Raw genomic sequence first — 19,907 nt, 5'->3', positions numbered from 1 at the left:
CAGTAAAATAATTCTAAGCTATGAAGTTGTTCATATTAGAGTGTGGTGTCGCAGCATGATTTTGTGAGACATCATATAGGAAATTATAAATCCCCGCATGTCCCACATTTACTCTTCTTCTTCTAAATGAAAAGACAAAGGAGCCTCTTAAATCTTAATACTGTCCTAAGATATTACTAGGAACTGACCACAGACGCTAAGTGTCCTTTGACCCAGTAAATTAATATCATATTGGAACATGTATTTCATGTGATAGCACCTACTGCAATGGACTTTGAATCAGGCCCCAAGAGCACAGATCCTTCCTTTCTAATACACCTCTACCCCGATATAATGAGGTCCGATATAACGCGAATTTGGCTATAACATGGTAAAGCAGCGCTCCAGGGGACGGGGCTGCTTTACCTTGTTATATCAGAATTTGTGTTACTGCAAGCGGTTCCTCTGTGCCCAACCGTTACTTGCTGCAGCCCTACTCAGGGCTCCCCCACCCCAGCTCACCTCCACTCCGCCTCTGCCTCCTCCCATGAGCGCACCGCAGCTCCGCTTCTCCTCCCTCCCAGGCTTGCCGTGCCAATTAGCTGTTTGGCATGGCAAGCCTGAGAGGGAGGAGAAGTGCAGCTGCGGCGCGCTCGTGGGAGGAGGTGGAGGTGAGCTGGGGCAGGAGGGCTGCAGAAAGTAAGGGGGGAGCAGAGGAACCGCTCCCCGCCCCAACTCACCTCCTCCTCCTCTTCCCCCGAGCACGCCGCTCAGTTCTGCTTCTCCTCCCTTCCAGGCTTGCTGCGCCTAACAGCTGATTTGTGCGGGAAGCCTGGGAGGGAGGGGGGGAGAAGCGGAGCTTCGGCACGCTCCCAGAGGTGAGCTGGGGTAGGAGAGCTGGGGAGGGCCACAGCAAGTAAACAGGGGGCGCAGAGGAACCACTCCCTGTTCCAGTTCATCTCCGCCTCCTCCTCTGAGCACGCCACAGCCACTCCGCTTCTCCCCCTCCCCCCGTTTCCAGGCTTGCTGCGCCAAACAGCTGATTGGTGCAGCAAGCCTGGAAGGGGCCGAAGGAAGGAGGGAGAAGCGGAGAAGCCGCAGCACACTCAGGGACGAGGCGGAGGTAGAGCAGAAGTGAGCTGGGCCAGGGAGCAGTTCCTCTCCTTATCCCGATATAACACAGTCTCACCTATAACACGGTGAGATTTTTTGGCTCCTAAGGACCACGTTATATCAGAGTAGAGGTGTACTTAGATTGATAAAATTCCAGAGTGCACTAATTTTTCTTTTGGTTTCTGTAAAGCAGATGATTTGGCAAGATCTCTTGCTCTGAATAAACTGACTAGGATGAACAGAGTATAAAAATATTGATTAAGCAAGTTTTTGTTTACTGCATGATAAAATTAATGGAATAAAAACCCTTTGTGACAGTGCCACCCTTAAGGCTTTATGGAAATATGCTTATAGATATAGACAGATATAAATAAAACATAACTAGAATGTGTTTTATGCTACATATACCAGGAAACATATCTCTGTAAAGGTTATGATCTACTGAATCTATTAATCCTATTTGTAGGCATGTATCATTTTTGTATTCAAAGTTATGAATATTGGCTGCATACTTGTTTGATTCTAAGTAGGCTGTAGTGAAGCAGTTGGTCAGCTTCCTGAGAAAAGACTATTCTCAGTAACTCAATAAGAAACACTTAAGCCAACAATGAATTTGGAGACACCAATCCACATCTGGACTTTCCCAGGAATGTGGCTTGGCTGGTAAGGAACTCAGTCATGCATGGACATGTGACTTGCCCAGGTGACTCTAAAACTCCATTTTGTAGCTGGACTTTGCATAGGAGAGAGGAGGGGGTCTCCACCCACAAGAGAAAGTCTATGTCATAAACAAATAGTAGGAGTTAATAGAACAGAAGTACTTTATGTCTCTTTTGCCTGTAAAGGGTTAACAAAATCAGTGAGCCTGGCTGTCATCTGACCAGAGGACCAATCAGGGGACAGGATACTTTCAAATCTTGAAGGAGGGAAGTTTTTGTGTGTGCTGTTAGTGTTTGGTTGTTGTTCACTCTGGGGGCTCAGAGGGATCAGATGTGCAACCAGGTTTCTCTCCAATCTCTCCGATACAGGCTCTCATAAGTTCAGAATAGTGAGTACTAGGTAGATAAAGCGAGTTAGGCTTATGTTTGTTTTCTTTATTTGCAAATGTGTATTTGGCTGGAAGGAGTTCAAATTTGTATTTTGCTGAAAGGGTTTTAATTTGTACTTGTATACTTAGGCTGGGAGGGTATTCCCAGTGTCTATAGCTGAAAGACCCTGTAACATATTCCATCTTAAATTTACAAAGATAATTTTTACTGTTTTTCTTTCTTTAATTAAAAGCTTTTCTTGTTTAAAAACCTGATTTTTTTTATTCTGGTGAGATCCCAGGGGACGGGGTCTGGATCCACCAGGGAACTAGTGGGGAGAAAGGAGGGAAGGGGGAGAGGAAGGTTAATTTTCTCTCTGTGTTAGGATTACTTTCTCTCTCAGGGAGAGTCTGGGAGGGGGAGAGAGAAGGAGGGGGGAAGGTGAATTTTCCTCTCTGTTTTAAGATTCAAGGAGTTTGAATCACAGTAATCTTCCAGGGTAACCCAGGGAGGGGAAGCCTGGGAGAGGCAAAGGTGAGGGAAAGGGTTTACTTTCCCTGTGTTAAGATCCAGAGGGACTGGGTCTTGGGGGTCCCCGGGCAAGGTTTTGGGGGGATCAGAGTGTACCAGGCACTGGAATTCCTGGTTGGTGGCAGCGTTACAAGTACTAAGCTGGTAATTGAGCTTACAGGAATTCATGCTGGTACCCCATCTTTTGGACACTAAGGTTCAGAGTGGGGAATTATACCATTACAGTCTATTTAAGCCAAAGGGAGACCCCTCCATTTTGTTTTCAGCTGGCTAAAGAGAGAGCCTCTCCACCCCCAAAAATACCTGAAAGAAACTGGAAAAAAGGACAGTGACTGCAAGGGGTGTGAGTGATTGCTGGACCCGGACTAAAAGGAGATTAGTCTGTAAAACAAAGCACTCTGGAACTGGTGAGGATCTTATCTGTATTCAGTTTCTTACCGTATTAGACATAGACTGGCGTGTTTTATTTTATTTTACTTGGTACTTCACTTTGTTCTGTCTGTTAGTACCTGGAACCATTTAAATCTTACTTTCTCTATTTAATAAAATCACTTTTTACTTACTTATTAACCCAGAGTATATATTCATACTTGGGGGGGGGGCAAACAGCTGTGCATATCTCTCTGTCAGTGTTATAGAGGGCAAACAATTTATGAGTTTACCCTTTACAAGCTTTATACAGGATACAACGGATTTATTTGGGTTTAGACCCTATTGAGAGTTAGGTATTTGAGTGTTAAAAGCAAGAACTGCTTCAGCTAAGCCTACAGCTGTTAGGGGATATGATTCAGACCTGGGTCTGGGTTTGCAGCAGGCTAGCAAGTCTGGCTCAAACCAGGCAGGGCACTGAAGACCTAAGCTGATGGGGCAGGAAAGAAGGGGCAGAGGTAGTCTTGGCACATCAAGTGGCAGCTCCCAAGGGGGGTTCTGTGATCTAATCCGTCACATCCTTCATCTGCTATGAAGGCCTACAGAGCAAAAAAAATAGATCCTATCAGAACAAGTAATTAAGCTCCAAATGAAAGGATATTCTCTTTCCTCATCACCACTGTTTTGCTAAGACACTGCGTAGGGGCAGAAAACCACAAAGCGCACGCCATGAAACATGAGGCCTCACTGAAAACCAATTCCCATTGTCTGATCAAAGCAAGATAAGCTCTGTACCATGAGCTCAGTCAAATTTATGAAACTTGTTACTTCCTACACTAAGCCACAAGCTTGCTGCTTTTCTCTGCCGGTTTACAAAATCTGATCAATGTAAAAGCCTTTTTTTAAAAAATCAATATCTGTAGTTAAAGGCTAAAGACTTAACTAATAAAAGTTGTTGATCTTCAAAATATTGTTTGTTCCTTTTTGGAGGCTCATAATGTATCTGTATTCTTAAAATATTTAACTACTTTTTATGCTATTTCCCTGTTGTTGGTGAAAAGCGTCATAACACATTTATCTGCTACTTCTGGATTCCCTCAACCCAGGTTCTGTAACAGTTGGACAAGTTGTAGTGAAACTATTCAGGGCTACATTTTTAAGCACAGGTTCCTGCACTAGTTGAAACAAAAGGGAATTTTACAGTTGACTTTAATGGGAGGAGAAGCATGTCCATAAGTTTCATTTACAGTTGGCACCCACAAAACTCTCATATGCAAACATGAATCAAATGATTGTAGGATTAAGCACCTATAAGAAATTACTCTTTTCACTGGTGCAAGTAAAATGCATACGAATTTGAGGGTTGATCCAACGCCCACTGAAGTCAATGGAAGTCTTACCTTTGTCTTCAGTGGAAACAGAATTAGGCTTTTTCTAGCCACATCCCAGCAGCTCAAATTGACATAGAATTTTTTTTATTTTCTATGCAGATGGTTGGAAATTTTTTCCATTGGAAAATAAAATTTCATAGAAATCAAAACATTTTGCCCAAAAGTATCAAATTCAATGACATTTTCAACAGAAAGGCTTCTGAGGTCCCAGGTGGAGTCTCTGATCCTTTCCAGAGATAAGAGACACCCAAATCAAAACCTGACCTTTACCATTTGAAAACAGACTTTTCAACAAAATTGCATTTTGCAAAAACTTTTGAAAGATTCTGTTTTCATTCAGTGAGGAATAAAAACAAAATTTCAAAACCTTGACATTCTTCACATTACAGGACTATCATTCCCCAAACATCTCCGGTGTTCTACACATTTCATTTCACAATTCTGTATTTCCAGTGTAAATAATTTACAGTACTAAAGAGTGAGAACAACAGGTTTGTGTGAGAGGGAGGTAAATTTGGGTCTGTAACAAGAGCAGCAGATCGGGTATAAGCCAACATGAAAATAGCTTTGTTTCATTCTCCACACAGTTGGTCTTGAGGGCAGATATATAATTAGAAATATTCTAGCTGGTGGGCAATTCTAGTTCTAATGACACATGAAGTGTAACTTTATGTCACAGAATTATATGGGACACAAGCTGCCTTTGAAATTTTCTTATGAATAATAATTATTTATATAGCATTTTTTATCCAGTCCTCTGTCTTTCCAATACTGATTTCCAAACTATACGTATGAGTCATTTCAATCACCACCAGTGGCTAATGCAGCTGCCATATGACAAACCACAGCAACATTTTTTTTGTTTCATAAATAGCAATGCTACTATGTTTTCTATGGTACACAGATTGCCCTTACATTTACACAGCCATGCAGGATTTCCTCTCTAGTGCATCTCTTAAGGAAGGCACCAGTCTATTCTGCTCTAAGGTTGCCACCGTTCTCCAAACTTTTGTTTGTTCGTTTTTCATGGGAAAGCCTATTTTTTTTCCAAACGCCTTTTCTGATAAACAAGCAAAAGCAAATATTCTCCATGACTTTAGATCGGTTTCCTTTACATTCTAAATAGAGCCTAGTAAGTATCATTACATTTGCTGAAAAAACACCTGAGTGCTAGCAGCTCTAAGCTAGCTCTCAAACAGTAGCCTGAGAGAGAAGGCAATCTTGACACTAAATCCAGCCTACATGGTCAGAAAGATTTGCTGATTCAACACACGCCAGTCATGACTCACATATGGGACAGGTGCATGAAAGCTCCAATGCCTACTAGACAGCATTTTCATATGGATTCATGCACTCTTTTTTCAATGGGATTCCTAGACATGGCTTTAGGTTTGCCCCGTGGAGACAGGCATATTCCCAAGTTCCTCATGACTCAGTGCATCAATCTACGACCAGATAGCAGGCATCACTCCAGAACCTGAAGCCAGTTCAAGTATGTCAAACAAGATGTGTGTTCCCATTCATCATCCTGCTACTCTGGCGACTGTAGTTTTATCTTAAAAGGCCAGAGTGCTCTTTTTCTCATATAGAGCCCGGGGGATAGAGATTCATAGATTTTAAGGCCAGAAAGAGCCATTGTGGTAATCTTGTTTGACCACCTGCATAATACAGGCTGGAGAATTTCACCCAGCACATAATTGGGACAGAGATGTACTTGAAGTTCTAAATGAGCAGGTACACAGAGGCTCAATGAAAGCACACCACTTACTGCCTAAACTTGATGGAAAAGACATTCTCTGTTGAGAAAACAGATTTCATTGTGTTCCTTTGAAACCTCTCATACTGTGCATGATCTATGATGACTATTTTCAATACTAATTAATGTATTTTTAAAAATATATCAGGAAAAGTGTTCTCTCTCTGTTGGAACTAGTCCACATATAAAAGTTATTAGAGTTTAGATTCAATATAACTATTACAGCGAGTCTGTAATCTGCTTTTTAAATTATTACAGTTTTAGTGCTGGTTGGCTGGCATGCATGGCCAGCTTCCTATTGCTATCCAAAAGGCTGTAGCCATAAAAATAAATTTTACTGCAAAATATTTTATTGCTGTTCACTTTAGGGTTGCATGTTGTGCTACTAGGATTGCCAAGGTATTTATATTGTATGTATAGTATCAGCCCATAAGTTTTTAAATGCAACCCTTTTCCAGATTTTGCAGTCTCCAGTCAGTCAGTCACTAGGTCTCACTAATACAGCACATCTAAGACGGTGGTGCGGAGACTGTTCCCATCCAAGATGTTAAAAGGTCATGGTTTTGTTTCTTTAGTTTGAGGTGGGGTCATGTATGTAGAGAGGAGATACTTAGATGATCCCAGCAAATTGCAGTCCTGTACCAATCGAGAAGATGATGGCGGCAGTGGCGGAGTCATATCAAACATGCAGAAGAAGGTATGCTTTTACAGAAGCTTTACAGAGCTGTGGTCAAGGGAAATAGAGCACAAGGCCAACCACCAATGAGGATGGAAGTCGCAATTTTGAGGGAGTGCAGGCAGCCCCTTCCTGGAGTGCAGGCAGCCCCTTCCATGACTGATTGATCCAGGCCAGAACTTATAAAGACCCTCTGAAGTGACACTAACTGCACAGGCTGTGTTAAATTACTCTTGGAGCTAGAAAGCTGCTTGGGGGGCTGAATCTGTCTATGATCCGTAGCCTCAGAAAGAATCTCTTTTCTATGTAGTACAACTGAATGTCTCTTCTCTGCCTCAATGTACAGGACTTTACCCAGGCCCTCAAGACACATTTCTGAGGACGTTCTATAATAACCTTTTAGTTTATTTCAGGCATTAGTGAACCAGTACATATGAGTGCCACCAGGCACTATAAAGAATATTGTCCATGACCAGACATGAAATCAAACCCAAAACTTTTTGAAATGGTTGGAGTTTTTCCATAGTTTATCATTTTCAAGCACTCCCCTTGCACCTCCGAGTCCCATCCCCAGTGGAGCACCTTGATATATGCAGTAGCATCATTTCCAAGTGTACCGCACACCTGGCCTGCATGCAAAAGAGCAGTCAAAAGCAGAACATGAGAGAAACCCAGCACCATTTCTGGCCTAAGACTATGTCAACACTTACCAGTAGATCGGGGCTTCTGCGATCAATGCAACCGTGTCGATCTAGCGGGTCTAGTGAAGACCCACTAAAAATATAGATTTTGTTGTTACATAACTGCACTCAAAAACAAAACAATGTAAAACTTTAGTGCCTACAAGTCCACTCAGTCCTACTTCTTATTCAGCCAATTGCTAAGACAAACAAGTTTGTTTACATTTGCAGGAGATAATGCTGCCCTCTTCTTATTTACAATGTCACTAAAAAGTGAGAACAGGCATTTGCATGGCACTTTTGTAGCCAGTACAGCATGGTATTTACATGCCAGACATGCTAAACATTCGTATGTCCCTTCATGTTTCGGCCACCATTCCAGAGGACATGTTTCCATGCTGATGACGCTCATTAAAAAAAATTGTCTGTTAATTAAATTTGTTACTGAACTCCTTGGGGGAGAATTGTATGTACCCTGCTCTGTTTTACCTGCATTCTGCCATATATTTCATGTTATAGCAGTCTCAGAAGATGACCCAGCACATGGTGTTGTTTTTAGGAACATTTTCAGAGCAGATTTGACAAAAAGCAAAGAAGGTACCAATGTGAGATTTCTAAAGATAGCTACAGTACTCAACTCAAGGTTTAATAATCTGAAGTGCCTTCCAAAATCTGAGAGGGATGAGGTATGGAGCATGCTTGGAGATGTCTTAAAAGAGCAACACGCCAATGTGGAAACTACAGAACCCAAACCATCAAAAAGAAAATCAACCTTCTGCTGGTGGCATCTGACTCAGATAGTGAAAGTGAACATGCATCAGTCCGCTCTGCTTTGGATTGTTATTGAGCACAACCCATCATCAGCATGGACGCACGTGCCCTGGAATGGTGGTTGAAGCATGAAGGGACATATGAATCTTTAGTGCATCTAGCACATAAATATATTGCAACGCTGGCTATACCAGTGCCATATGAATGCCTGTTCTCATTTTCAGGTGACACTGTAAACAAGAAGCAGGCAGCATTATTTCCTGCAAACGTAAACAAACTTGACTGGCTGAACAAGAAGTGGGACTGAGTGGACTTGCAGGCTCTAAAATTTCACATTGTTTTATTTTTGAATGCATTTATTTTTGTACATAATTATACATTTGTAAGTTCAACTTTCATGATAAAGAGATTGCACTACAGTACCTGCATTAGGTGAACTGAAAAATACTATTTCTTTTGTTTTTTTACAGTGCAAATACTTGTAATCAAAAATAAATATAAAGTGAGCACTGTAAACTTTGCATTCTGTGTTGCAATTGAAATCAATATATTTGAAAATGTAGAAAACATCCACAAATATTGAAATAAATGTTATTCTATTATCGTAATTAATTTTTTTAATTCATGACAGCCCTAGCTTGGTGGTATTTGATTTTTTCAGTAAATGTCAGCAAACGTCAATTGTACTGCACATGCATACAAACCAATGAAAATATATTTCCATTCAAAATTCAGATAAATCAAACTAAGCTTGCCTAAGGAAAATTACTTAGTATATTTTGATATGCAGTGTTGACCGCTGAATTCTGCTAAGCCTAAATATTGAACAAGGGAAGATAATCTCTACCCAATGCATCTTAGTCAATAACCAGCTACAAAGAAATTCAGAGCAGATCTGCTAGCTCTTGCCAACAAGCTATTATTTTTGTTTCTTGTTATCTAGTTCAATATGCTTGTTAAGTGTATGCCATCCAAGGGTATATTTCCAAAGCACTGGATGACGTTTACACTATGTAGTTCTCACTGGGTCAAATTCATTCCCTGAGAACAGAGTTGCTCTGTGGTACCTAACATTATAATGGTGATCACTGCAATTAATTCTCATGATGGTAACCTAATCTTTGAGAGTTAGATGTTCTGCTTAGAAAATTTGCATTATATGATGTGATACAAAACTATGTACTGTAAAGCATATAGCACTGTGTATACCTTATGACTCTGAAGTGCTGAGGTAACTGAAAAGCATATAAACCAGAAATATTTACAAGGAGAAACTAATGGACTTCCACTTATATCAATTTTTACATTGATGGAACTGCATGGGCATCAATGGAGTAATTTTTCCAGTGTACATGAGAACAGAATCAGGTCCAATATATTTGTCTAGTACAAAAATGCAATGATCCTGTAAATACTTCAATTCACTCTGGGGTATAAGCACTGGAAATGACTGAAGGTTTGTAACAACTTCTGTTACACAGACAGGAAGAATTACAAAAAAAATGCTTATGTACAATCTTTCAGCATATGGCATTGCGTGTATGAGAAATTAGTTGTACTATACAAGATAGGCACCTTTCCCAGCCTATACAAAACCAGAATTCAGAGTAGCCTTTTTATTTTAAACAGGCAATAATAATACACATTCTAATTTCTTTAGATTGAAGAACGTTATAGGTGTTTTCTAAAAACAGAAACAGACAGTCTTGGAGATTAAAAACAACAGCAAATCAACAGAATATGTTATCTATTTGAAGACATCCTGTATATTTCAAATAGTAACTCAGAGATGGACTAAAATGAAGAACTGAAAGGTTTGATCAGCACTTGCTGTATCAATGTTGTGTTGTATTGTATTAAAATACCCTACACCCATTCTACAGTCATGATTTTTATTTTGTTTAGGTGAAATCAACAGTTTATTTTTAAAATAAAAAAACCAAGCTTAAATTTAAACACTGAAGGAGCTAGCAACCCCTCAAACACTGCTAACTATATTGCTTACTGCCATGACTTCAGAGGACTAACTCATAGCAAGTAAGTGTCTTCAGGATTTGTCCCCTAGTTTTCTGAATTATCTCTAGTCTGAAGAATAGGAAAAAAAAAACAAAACAGTTCTCCAGTTTTGCTTCAGTGTGCATTTTGTACACCTCTAACATTCTGTGTAAGGTAACAAGACCAGGTTTGGGGGGTGAAAAGCAAATTGCAAGCTTGGAATCCATAGCTTGAGAACCCAGTCCAACTCCCAGTTAGTCAATGGAAAGACTCCTCTTTATTTCAATGGGAGCTGGAGCTGGTCATAGTCTCTCAAAGTTTGCTTTTAGGGTTTTGGTTCAGGCCCATCTCTACTTACAACTATAAAACACTGTAGAGTTGTGCAAAATGCATTTACATCTGCTGACTTTACTGTTTTTGACTTATTCTTTCCTGACCTGAAAGCTACAGATTTCAGATAGCATGTGCATCAAACAGCAAAACACCTGAATCATGGTTAAATATCTCAGATCAGCATTTCACTCCCTAAAAGCGTGCTAAAAATGCTAGGAAAAGGGAAACAGAAGTGATATATAAGGCTCATCTTTAACCTGAAAAAAATCCAGAAATGAAATTAGCACATCCTGACCAAGCAATACAATATGCCTCTTTCTTGGATCATAAGCCAAATGAGACAAAACAAAAACCTCACATCACTACCACTTGGCAAGTTTTACTATGTGAGATGAAAAGTGAAGCTAAAAGGAAAAACTATCTAAATACTGACAAAATGATTGTGAAACTGACAAATGAAGACAAATAATTCTGCAGAGACTGCGGATTTATGAAATTAAAGGGGAATAGGATAAAATTTAACACCACAAAGGATTTTATGACATTTGCAATATTTTGAGATTTTTTTCATATATTTTTATTAAGGAAAATGGAGATACTTCATGCAGCTTTACTTTGTCATCACCTTCTTTGAGAGGCGGCATGATCTAGTGGAGATGGCATTGGGCAGAAAACCTATGCTTTGACACTGACCTACTGTGGAACTTAGAACAAGTCACTTCATATTTCTGTGCTTCTAATTCCCCTCCTCTCCTTTGTCTGTTCAGATTGTAAGCTCTCTCGAGCAGTGACTGTCTTGTGCATGCACAATACTTAGCACAACAGGGGCTTGATCTCAGTCTCTCTAGGTACTATCATAATATAATTAATAATAATCAGCATGTCATGCAAGAAGTTGCATATACAAGGTGTGAATCTCTGCTTTGGGTTTTCACTGTGCCCTTAATTAAAACCAATTACATATTAGTATGTACAAGTAAGAACATGAAAAAAGTTTAATTCACTCACCTAGACAGCAATAATCTACCCTGAAGTTTCAAATCAGCAGCACAATCATCTGATTGACAATTCCTCTCAAAAATAGTCTGTGAAAAACAGAGGAAAAAGCTGTTATAGTGGGGGACCTTGGTATAATCAGACTCCCCTTCCCAAAGCAATGTGTTTCAGTAAAATTAAGAACACTTGAAGGTCATGATACAAAGTATTGAGGAGCGAAGTTCAAGTGATTCAGAGGCAGTCAAATCTTTTCTTTATCTAGACCTCTTGGACTCTGGCAGACTGAACTGGAAAGCTCACCAGAAACAGACTCTCATGGCTTTTCTTCAGGGCATTCCTGTTTCTGGTCAAGCTATAATGACCTCCTACCCCATATTTTTGGCATTCTTGTTTCTGGTTCCAAATAGTATGAATGTTACTTAGCATTTCTGCATATTCCTCTGTATTGCCTAATTCTACAAACGGAAATAGAACAACTTAAATATAGCACCATGAGAAAGTTTGTGTTTGTAGTATTTCTGGCCAAACCTGAAAGAGAACATATCACAAATCTTGCAACAAATAAAAGCGTAAAATAAATGAATTCTTGTGAGATCTTCAACCCCTAAGAAATTCAGATAAGCATCTGGAAATCTGGGGCCTTCTCCAAAATAAGCCCCAAGCCCTTAAAGTGCTTGGTGTTAGGTTTCAGAAACAGCTGTGCCCTTCCTTCCTTCCTTCCACAGCAAGAGGGCAAGTGGGCAGCTAACATGGGAGTCTTGAGGAGATTGGGGAGAAACAAACAGGAGTAACTCCTCAAAACCCAACCTTTTCATTTGGTTTGGATCAGACAATGATAAATTCATTCAGAACCAGATTCTGCTACCTTTACACACTTTGAGCCAACACATTGTTCCACATGTAATCCCATGATGCTACTCAAGATGAGTAAAGGTAGCCGAATCCATCCTTCAGTGACTGGAAATTCAATCTGGATTTTTAAAAATCAGGCCATGCATGTAGGTGCCTAAATGTGGCCCTTACAAGCTTAATTTTTTTTAAATCTTGGCTGTAAGTTTTCAAATTGCCCTTAAAAGCAAAGCTATTAGATTGAAATATCTACTGATCACAAGATAAAGAAGTAGTTACTGAAACCACTCAGCAACTCTCTGCTTCACCGGACTGTTTGTGGAACTTTGGCAGTCTGATTCTTGCTCACATGATCAGAGTCTAACTGACTGCCATATGTAAGGTTGGGAAGGAATTCCACCGCCTATGTCCAATTGGCAATGACCTAGGGTTTTTTCCCAACTTCCTCTCCGCAGCATGGGATGCAGGTTATTTGACAGGACCATCTGGCTATGTCCCACCTGATCATTTCCCTGTCATTGAAGGAACTTTAGGCATTGGTGCACCTCAGTTCCTCCTATTTTCTGCCTGTGGCACATAACAGTTTAATTTCCTGAGGACTGTAATAGTTTGGTCTAATTTTGGTTGTTGGGTTTGTGTGTGAGTGCTCAGTGGTGCTAGTGCCCTGTGATATGCAGGAGGTCAGACTGATCTGGTCCCTCCTGGCCTTAAACTCTATGCCCCTATGATAAACTTGTCTATTAAATCAAATATCCCATAGAGCCAGGTGCAAAAGCCTGAATTCAATTCCCTCAAGAAAAGCAATTAACGTTCCTGAAAGTCTTCCAGGATTTAATTACATGCACTGGCTAAAATAAGAACAAATTATTTAGAGAATATGTCTAGGAAATATTCAAGCAAATTCAATCCAGGGGAGTGAACTCCACAGAGGCTATAAATGATCAGAAGAATCCTGCTATTAAACAAAACAGCCAAGTCAGAACAGTGTGGGCGGCGGGTGCAGGGAGGGGTGAAATCAGCTGGAGAGCTCGCCTGGGGCTCCAGGTGCTCCCATGAAGAAGTGTTACACAAAGAAAAGAGCTTCACATTTACAATGGGTTAGCATAGGAAAATGGGTCAGGGGGAAATGGCCAGCAATAATTATTTTATTAAACTAAAGCACATAAGAACTTCTCTAATTGGGGAAAGGTGGAGAGAAATGAATTTGCTCATTGAATTTATTGAGAGGAAAGTTCTGTACCTAAGGCTCAGTACTATTATACTACCATTTATCATATCATCTAAAGCCAAATGCAATCATTTCTCCTTTCCACAAAAGCTGGCTTTAGATTTCAGCAGGGCCCTGCTTTGTTTCCTTTGATGAAGCAATAATATATTAGACATGGACATATCTACCTAATAGCAACAAGAAACAAACAAGAGGAAGAGGCATTCCCCAAGGAAATCAGCTGTCTGGAAAAAGCTCCCTAACCAAAGTTGCTATCTAGCATCTGAAAACTAGTAAGCATAAATGTATCCATCATATTCTTCTGGACCAGATATGGACTGGTCACAGAGCTTGCTTGTGCACACCAGATGGGTTTACTATAAATAAGGTTAAGATTTTGACACAGTTATTTTTAGTTAAAAAAGTCACGGACAGGTCACGGACAATAAACAAAAATTCACAGAAGCCTGTGACCTGTCCCTGACCTTTACTAAAAATAACTGACACAAAATGGGGTTGACAGGGGGAGGACTGAAGCCCGAGTGGGGGGGAGGGGAGGAGGCAAAGAGAGCCTGAGCCCACTGAGGTAGGCAGGGTCCAGCATCCGCCAAGGAGCTCCAGGGTCCCGCCCATTAGCTGACATTTCCGGCCCGCCACCCCAGGGCTGGAAAATGTCACAGAGATCTCTGAAAGTCATGGGATCAGTGACTTCCATGAGCTCCATGACATAATCTTACCCTTAATCATAAGATCCTTTAATGATCTGCCAGGTAAGGCTGAAGTTCATTTAAATACGGTATTTTATGCACATTGACACTTAGTGGTTGAGCATTTTGCCTCAGTTTTGCATTCCATTACATCCTCCATTTAATTTCTATATTCCTACCATTTGCAATGTTTACACTATCACATGGTCTTTGAAACTCTGTACATATCACTCTGCTAAGCAGTTCTGTGTCATACTAGTTTTCCAATTACACAACCTGAACATGTAACAGCTTGCTCATTTGGCTATCCATTAGGTGCAAGTCATCATTTTATTGTTCTGCATCTGCCATCTGTAGAGTTTGCTCTGCGGACTGTAGTTTCCAGGGAGCAGAGTGTAGATGTCAATTATTTCTGTTGAACTCTCCACTGTCATTCTCAATCACATATGATCTGGGTACTACGTTCTTTTTCTTCATGACAGCAGGAGTTGTCCATCCACTTTCTGTATTCAATTGGACATGAACCCAGTCACTGGTTCTAGACCTAGCAGGTCTCTAACTGAGTGATAACTGTTGTAAAAGTATTTGTAAGCTCTTTTAGTCCTTTTATCTGATTTGGTTACTTTGGAGACAGGTTCTTTTGGAAAGCTGGATCAGTCATTCTGAGCTGTCTTCCTATCAGGAGTTGTGTTGAACTATATCCATTAGCCGCTCTTGGCATTGATCTGCTGCAGGAAGTTCTTGGCTGCCTGTACAGCTCTCTCAGCCTCTCCATTGACTTGTGAATAATGTGGGCTGTTAGCAATATGATCAAAATCGTATTTCATTTGGAATCATTTGAATTCTGCTGAAGTAAATTGTGGTCTATTGTCCAGCACTAGTTGTTCTGGAATACCAAAGTGAGCAAAAGGGTATTTAAGTTTCTCGATAGCACTGTGACATGTTAGGTCTTTCAAGTACATTATTTCTACATACCTAGAAAAATAGTCCATGACAACAAGTTAATGATATCCCCAGAATCTGCATAAATCTGCAGCTAGTTTCTTCCAAGGTGCCTCAGGTAAAGGTGTTTGAACACTGTATGGTACAGCATTGTCTCAAGTTGATTTGTACTGCATCTCTTCTCAAAAGTCCAGTATCATGAAATCCTCTGTCAAGTTCTTCCATCTTTCTCACTAGGCCCATTATGACTGCCATGATGAGGCTGAGAAGGTTGTCTGTCTCCGATCCTTTGATCACATGCACTCTGAATGCAAAGGTTTTGTCCTTGTAAGAGGTTTCTGTGATGAACTGATCCATGCTGTTCTGAATACCTCCAGGGCTAGCCCATGGGCATAGTTTGGAGGAATGTAGGGGGGGCATTGCCCACCAAACAGAGTGGAGGTGTGAAGGGAGAGGTCACGCAGGGTCATGTGCCACTCCCCCCTACCCCATTTCTGCAAGCAGTGAACTGCCCTACAGGGCTTTCTCTGCTCAGCCTGCCAGGAAGGGGGGCTTTGTCCTTTCCACGTTGTGCCTCCCCTCCGCCCCCAGCAAGTTTCAGAGAAGCGTGACAGAGCAGCTTTTTCTCTGTGCTCCAGGCCACTGCCTCAACAGCTGGACACTGCCTCCTGTGTCCAAGTGCTTGCCTGTTTCCTGTACCCATGTGAAGGGGGGTAGCGGCTGGGGGAAGAAGGATGGGGAGAAAAGACAATGGGATAGGGCAGGAGGAAGAGAAGGGGATGGGATGGGGTAGTGGACAGTGGGCAGAGGAAGGAGGATGGGGTAGTAGACAATGGGAAAAGGAATGGGGAAGAGAAGCAGCATGTAGCATCCCCTCGGCAGCAGCAGCAGGGAGGCGCCCACAGAAGCACCAGAGCAGCGACATCGCTGCAGCAGCCGGTGCTGGAGAGGCTGCCAGCAGCAGCTGTGTCTTCCTTGTAAAGCCAGCCCATCCCCCCCACCACAGCAATAGCCCAGGTACCCACTGCAGGTAGGAAGAGAGATTGTCAGTTAGCCAAGGCAGGGACACCAGAATGTGGGGCGGGGGAAAGGGGCAGCCAAGGGGCCATGTCTCTCCCACTTTTTACCAGTTGTAAGAGCAGGCGATGGGGGGGTCAGAAAGGAGTGAGCAGAGGGGCAGGATCTTGGGGGGGGGAAGAGGTGGTGCAAGGGTGGGGCCTCAAGGAGAAGGGGTAACATGAGGTGGAGGCTCGGGAAGAAGGGATGGCGTGAGGGCAGGGACTTGTGGGGGGCAGTGCGGCATGGGGGGCGGAGCCATGGTTCGGGCGCCTGTGGACCTCCCACTTTCAGAGCGCTTCTGCAGCTCCTGAGCCAAGGAAACTGGCTCCAACGCACATATGTATGAGTGTGTGTGTGCACATGCACTCTGCCCCCCGCAAATACAGCAGTCAAACTATACCTATGGGCTAGCCAGAGCTGTGTCAGGTGACTTCAGCTCTGGAAGCGGTTGAAGGTGATTGTATGTCCCTTCTGAGATGACTGTGATGTCAGTGCCTGAGCCAATTTTAACGTCAATAGTCTTGCCACGAATATTCAGTTTCTCTCTCCAGGCAGGTTCTATTGTTATCACAAGTGATAGATCCCAGAAACAATAGCTCTTGACTGTCTGCAATATGAGTCAACTCCTCGACTGCTTTGGTGTGGCAAACAGCTGCAAAATGTCTATATTTCATGCATTACACACTGTATACCTCTAGCTGGGGTAGACCTTGGGATATGATTTTTTCCACACCTTATATATGTAGGCTGGACTTTGCCCCTCTTAGTCTAGGAGTTCTCTCCCTCCCTCCAGGATTACGTGCTAATGACTTAATACTCAAGAGTCTGTTCACAGTTTCTAAGCTACTTTCAGGTTTTTTCAAATTGCTCCTGCCTTTTGTTCTGTTTGACTAATTCTGACTGCTTTGCTATTGGTATAGGTGTGGCTAAGGTTAAATTTCTCTTCACCTGTAGTTGTTGTGAAAGGTTATCATCTGTTAACCCAATAACCAGCCTGCCTCGGATATATTCATGTTTTGCATTCCTAAAATCAGTTTTCCACCAATGTATACAGAGCTCTTGTAAAACATTCAACATTTTCCCCTGGTTCTTGAATTTTCTGGAAAAAAACATGCTTTTTCATAAACCACAGTTCTCTGAAGTATAAAGTTTACATTAAACATAATCAGAACCATTTCATGGTTATCTTTATGGCTTGTCTTCTCTCTCCTCATTTCCCCGTAACACAAAATTAAAGAAAATACCTATATCTCCCCAATTTCTTTGTGGAGTTTGATTGCAGTGTGAAATCTGGGACAATATTGTTTCTAGTCTGTCCATTCTGAAGGTTTGTCAAAGCTGAAATTTTCTGAGGCATTGAAGAGATCCTGCGACCTTTGTTGCTTTCTTCCTTCTGTTTCTATTCTTAGTTACCCTAGTCAGAGGTGCAGGAGTTACTTCCAGACTGCAGAGCTCCTTGCTTATACTGTGATATCCCCAGCAAAAGACATTCTGCCTACACAGACCTGCTGTGTCTCTCTCCTCAGAGAGGGTACATAGTGTAATTACCACAATTAAGTTCCCACACATCTTTCTAAACAAGCACGTTTCATTCTTAAGGTAAAATCATAACAGAAAAAACATATTTAAAACAGTAAAAGAATCTACACACGTTAATAAGATTACCAGAGATCACCCCCTTACTCAAAACAAGGGCTCTGGCCAATGAACTATCCTTCAAACTCCACCCCCAGACCTATAGGGCCGCACGTAGGCCAAATTCCTTCCAACACTTCCCAAAGGATTGCCCCCTCCCCCTTATAAATCACCTCATAAATCCTCAGTAAAAATCTTCAGCTACCCAGATAAAGTTCAGCTGATTCTTCCCACGATGCCCTGGAAAAATTGTGCAGCTCTGGGTGATTTAAATCCTGTACCTTAATATGATGAGATCATGTTTTTGCCTCCCTGCATACACACATAGTGTTGCTGAACATGAAGGCTATTGTGCTTGGTCTAGCCCAGTGGTTCCCAACTTGTGGCCCAATCAGCACAATGCTGCAGCCCGTAGGACATCCTCAGGACCATACAGGTAGTATTGGATGTGGCCCACAATGGTAAATAGGTTGAGAACTACGGGTCTATCCCATGACTGTTCAACCTGGGGGTGATGAACAGGCGTCATGGGATCTCAGGCATGCTGCCCTTTTCATATTGATAAATGGGAGGAGGGTCCAACAGTGGAAAACCACTGGCCTCGCCCATCATTACATGAAAATAAGATTACCAAAATATGCATGTCATGCGCTGCAGTCAATGGCCTCCACTAATTACTATTTTTAAGTTCGCTAACTAATGGCAGATATTTCAAAGTTACAATACAGCTAGACCCCGGCTGTTCAAATTCAGCTCTGAACTGGAATCTTTCCCTTTTTTCCATTCAGAAAAGAACAGCCTGAGCCAGTACATACTCAGGGTGGAGTCCTTTTTAGTTTTCCTGGCATGTGCCCAGTCACTGCCAGTTTAAGGTGGATACTGACCACTGAAACCCATGTCTATAGAACAGTGCAAGGTCAGATAATTAGAGGTGGGTGGGACTGATTGCTTTAGGAATCCCACCCAACCAAGGGGAAAATATTTTTAATCGAGCAAGGGGAGAGGCTCCTGGAGCAAACAGAAACATTGATTGAGATCTCTGCAACAATAAGAGTGGAACAGAGTTCTGCAGCCTGTATAGTGAGGAAGGATGCGGAGAGTATTAGTCTGAAACTCAGATGACCAGGGCTCAAGTCCCTGTTCTGCCACAGACTTCCTGGGAGACCTTGGACCAGAGTCCCTCTGTGTCTCAGTTTCCCATCTGCAAAATGGAGACAAGAGTACGTCTCACCTACCTTGATGGGGAGTTGCAAGGATAAATACATTAGTATCTGAGTGCCTCGTAATCTTAATTTATAGTAATGCAGGCCACATAAGCACCCAACATAGATCCTTCTAGTCTCAGGCATGATCCACTCTTTAAGCATTAAACAGTTAGACTCCCAAAAGTTGAGGAACCCAAGCTCAGAAGTTCCTTTGAAAAAGTAGGTCTTTTCATTAGATTAGTTTGATATTACCCTTTCTATTATCCTACTTGGTCTCCAAAGATCATTTGTAATTGGGACATGATACAATTTTTTTAAGTTACACTGCTATTCCTAGAGGCTATTCAGCAGGATTTTATCACTGAAACGGACATCGCAGATCTGAAACTCAGCCCCATTTATCAGTGGAGATCACCCTAACTTCAAATCTTTGTCTTTCTCAATTAAGAGATCCAACATCTGGAAGGCACATGAGAAGGGACTGATAAACTAGCTCTCTTTTCCCCATCCAATTTGCAGCAGAAAACAAATCAGGAAAATTCTCAAAAACGTTTTTTTTTTCTTTCTGTGCTTCATAATCTCTATATCTAGCTATTTTAATACTGATCTGACACTACATCCCAGTCCCCTCCCACCCAGGTTAGACCTGACCTTCTCATGTTAAATATAGGTTTAAAAAAAAGTG

At 41.6% G+C, this 19,907-nt stretch overlaps 1 protein-coding gene across 1 annotated transcript in view; it reads right to left on the bottom strand.

Annotated features, from left to right (window-relative positions):
• Nucleotides 1-19,907, bottom strand: part of ITGA9 (integrin subunit alpha 9) — a 291,817-nt gene that overhangs the window by 123,427 nt on the left and 148,483 nt on the right. The window contains exon 17 of the mRNA XM_050938116.1: nucleotides 11,631-11,707. Coding sequence (XP_050794073.1) covers nucleotides 11,631-11,707 — 77 coding nt within the window. The remainder of the gene's footprint in view (nucleotides 1-11,630; nucleotides 11,708-19,907) is intronic.

The sequence above is a fragment of the Gopherus flavomarginatus genome, chromosome 2 (assembly GCF_025201925.1).
Source record: "Gopherus flavomarginatus isolate rGopFla2 chromosome 2, rGopFla2.mat.asm, whole genome shotgun sequence".
In the NCBI taxonomy this organism is placed as follows: domain Eukaryota; kingdom Metazoa; phylum Chordata; order Testudines; family Testudinidae; genus Gopherus; species Gopherus flavomarginatus.
Note: the sequence above shows the minus strand (reverse complement) of the source record. Positions and strands in the feature narration are given on the sequence as shown.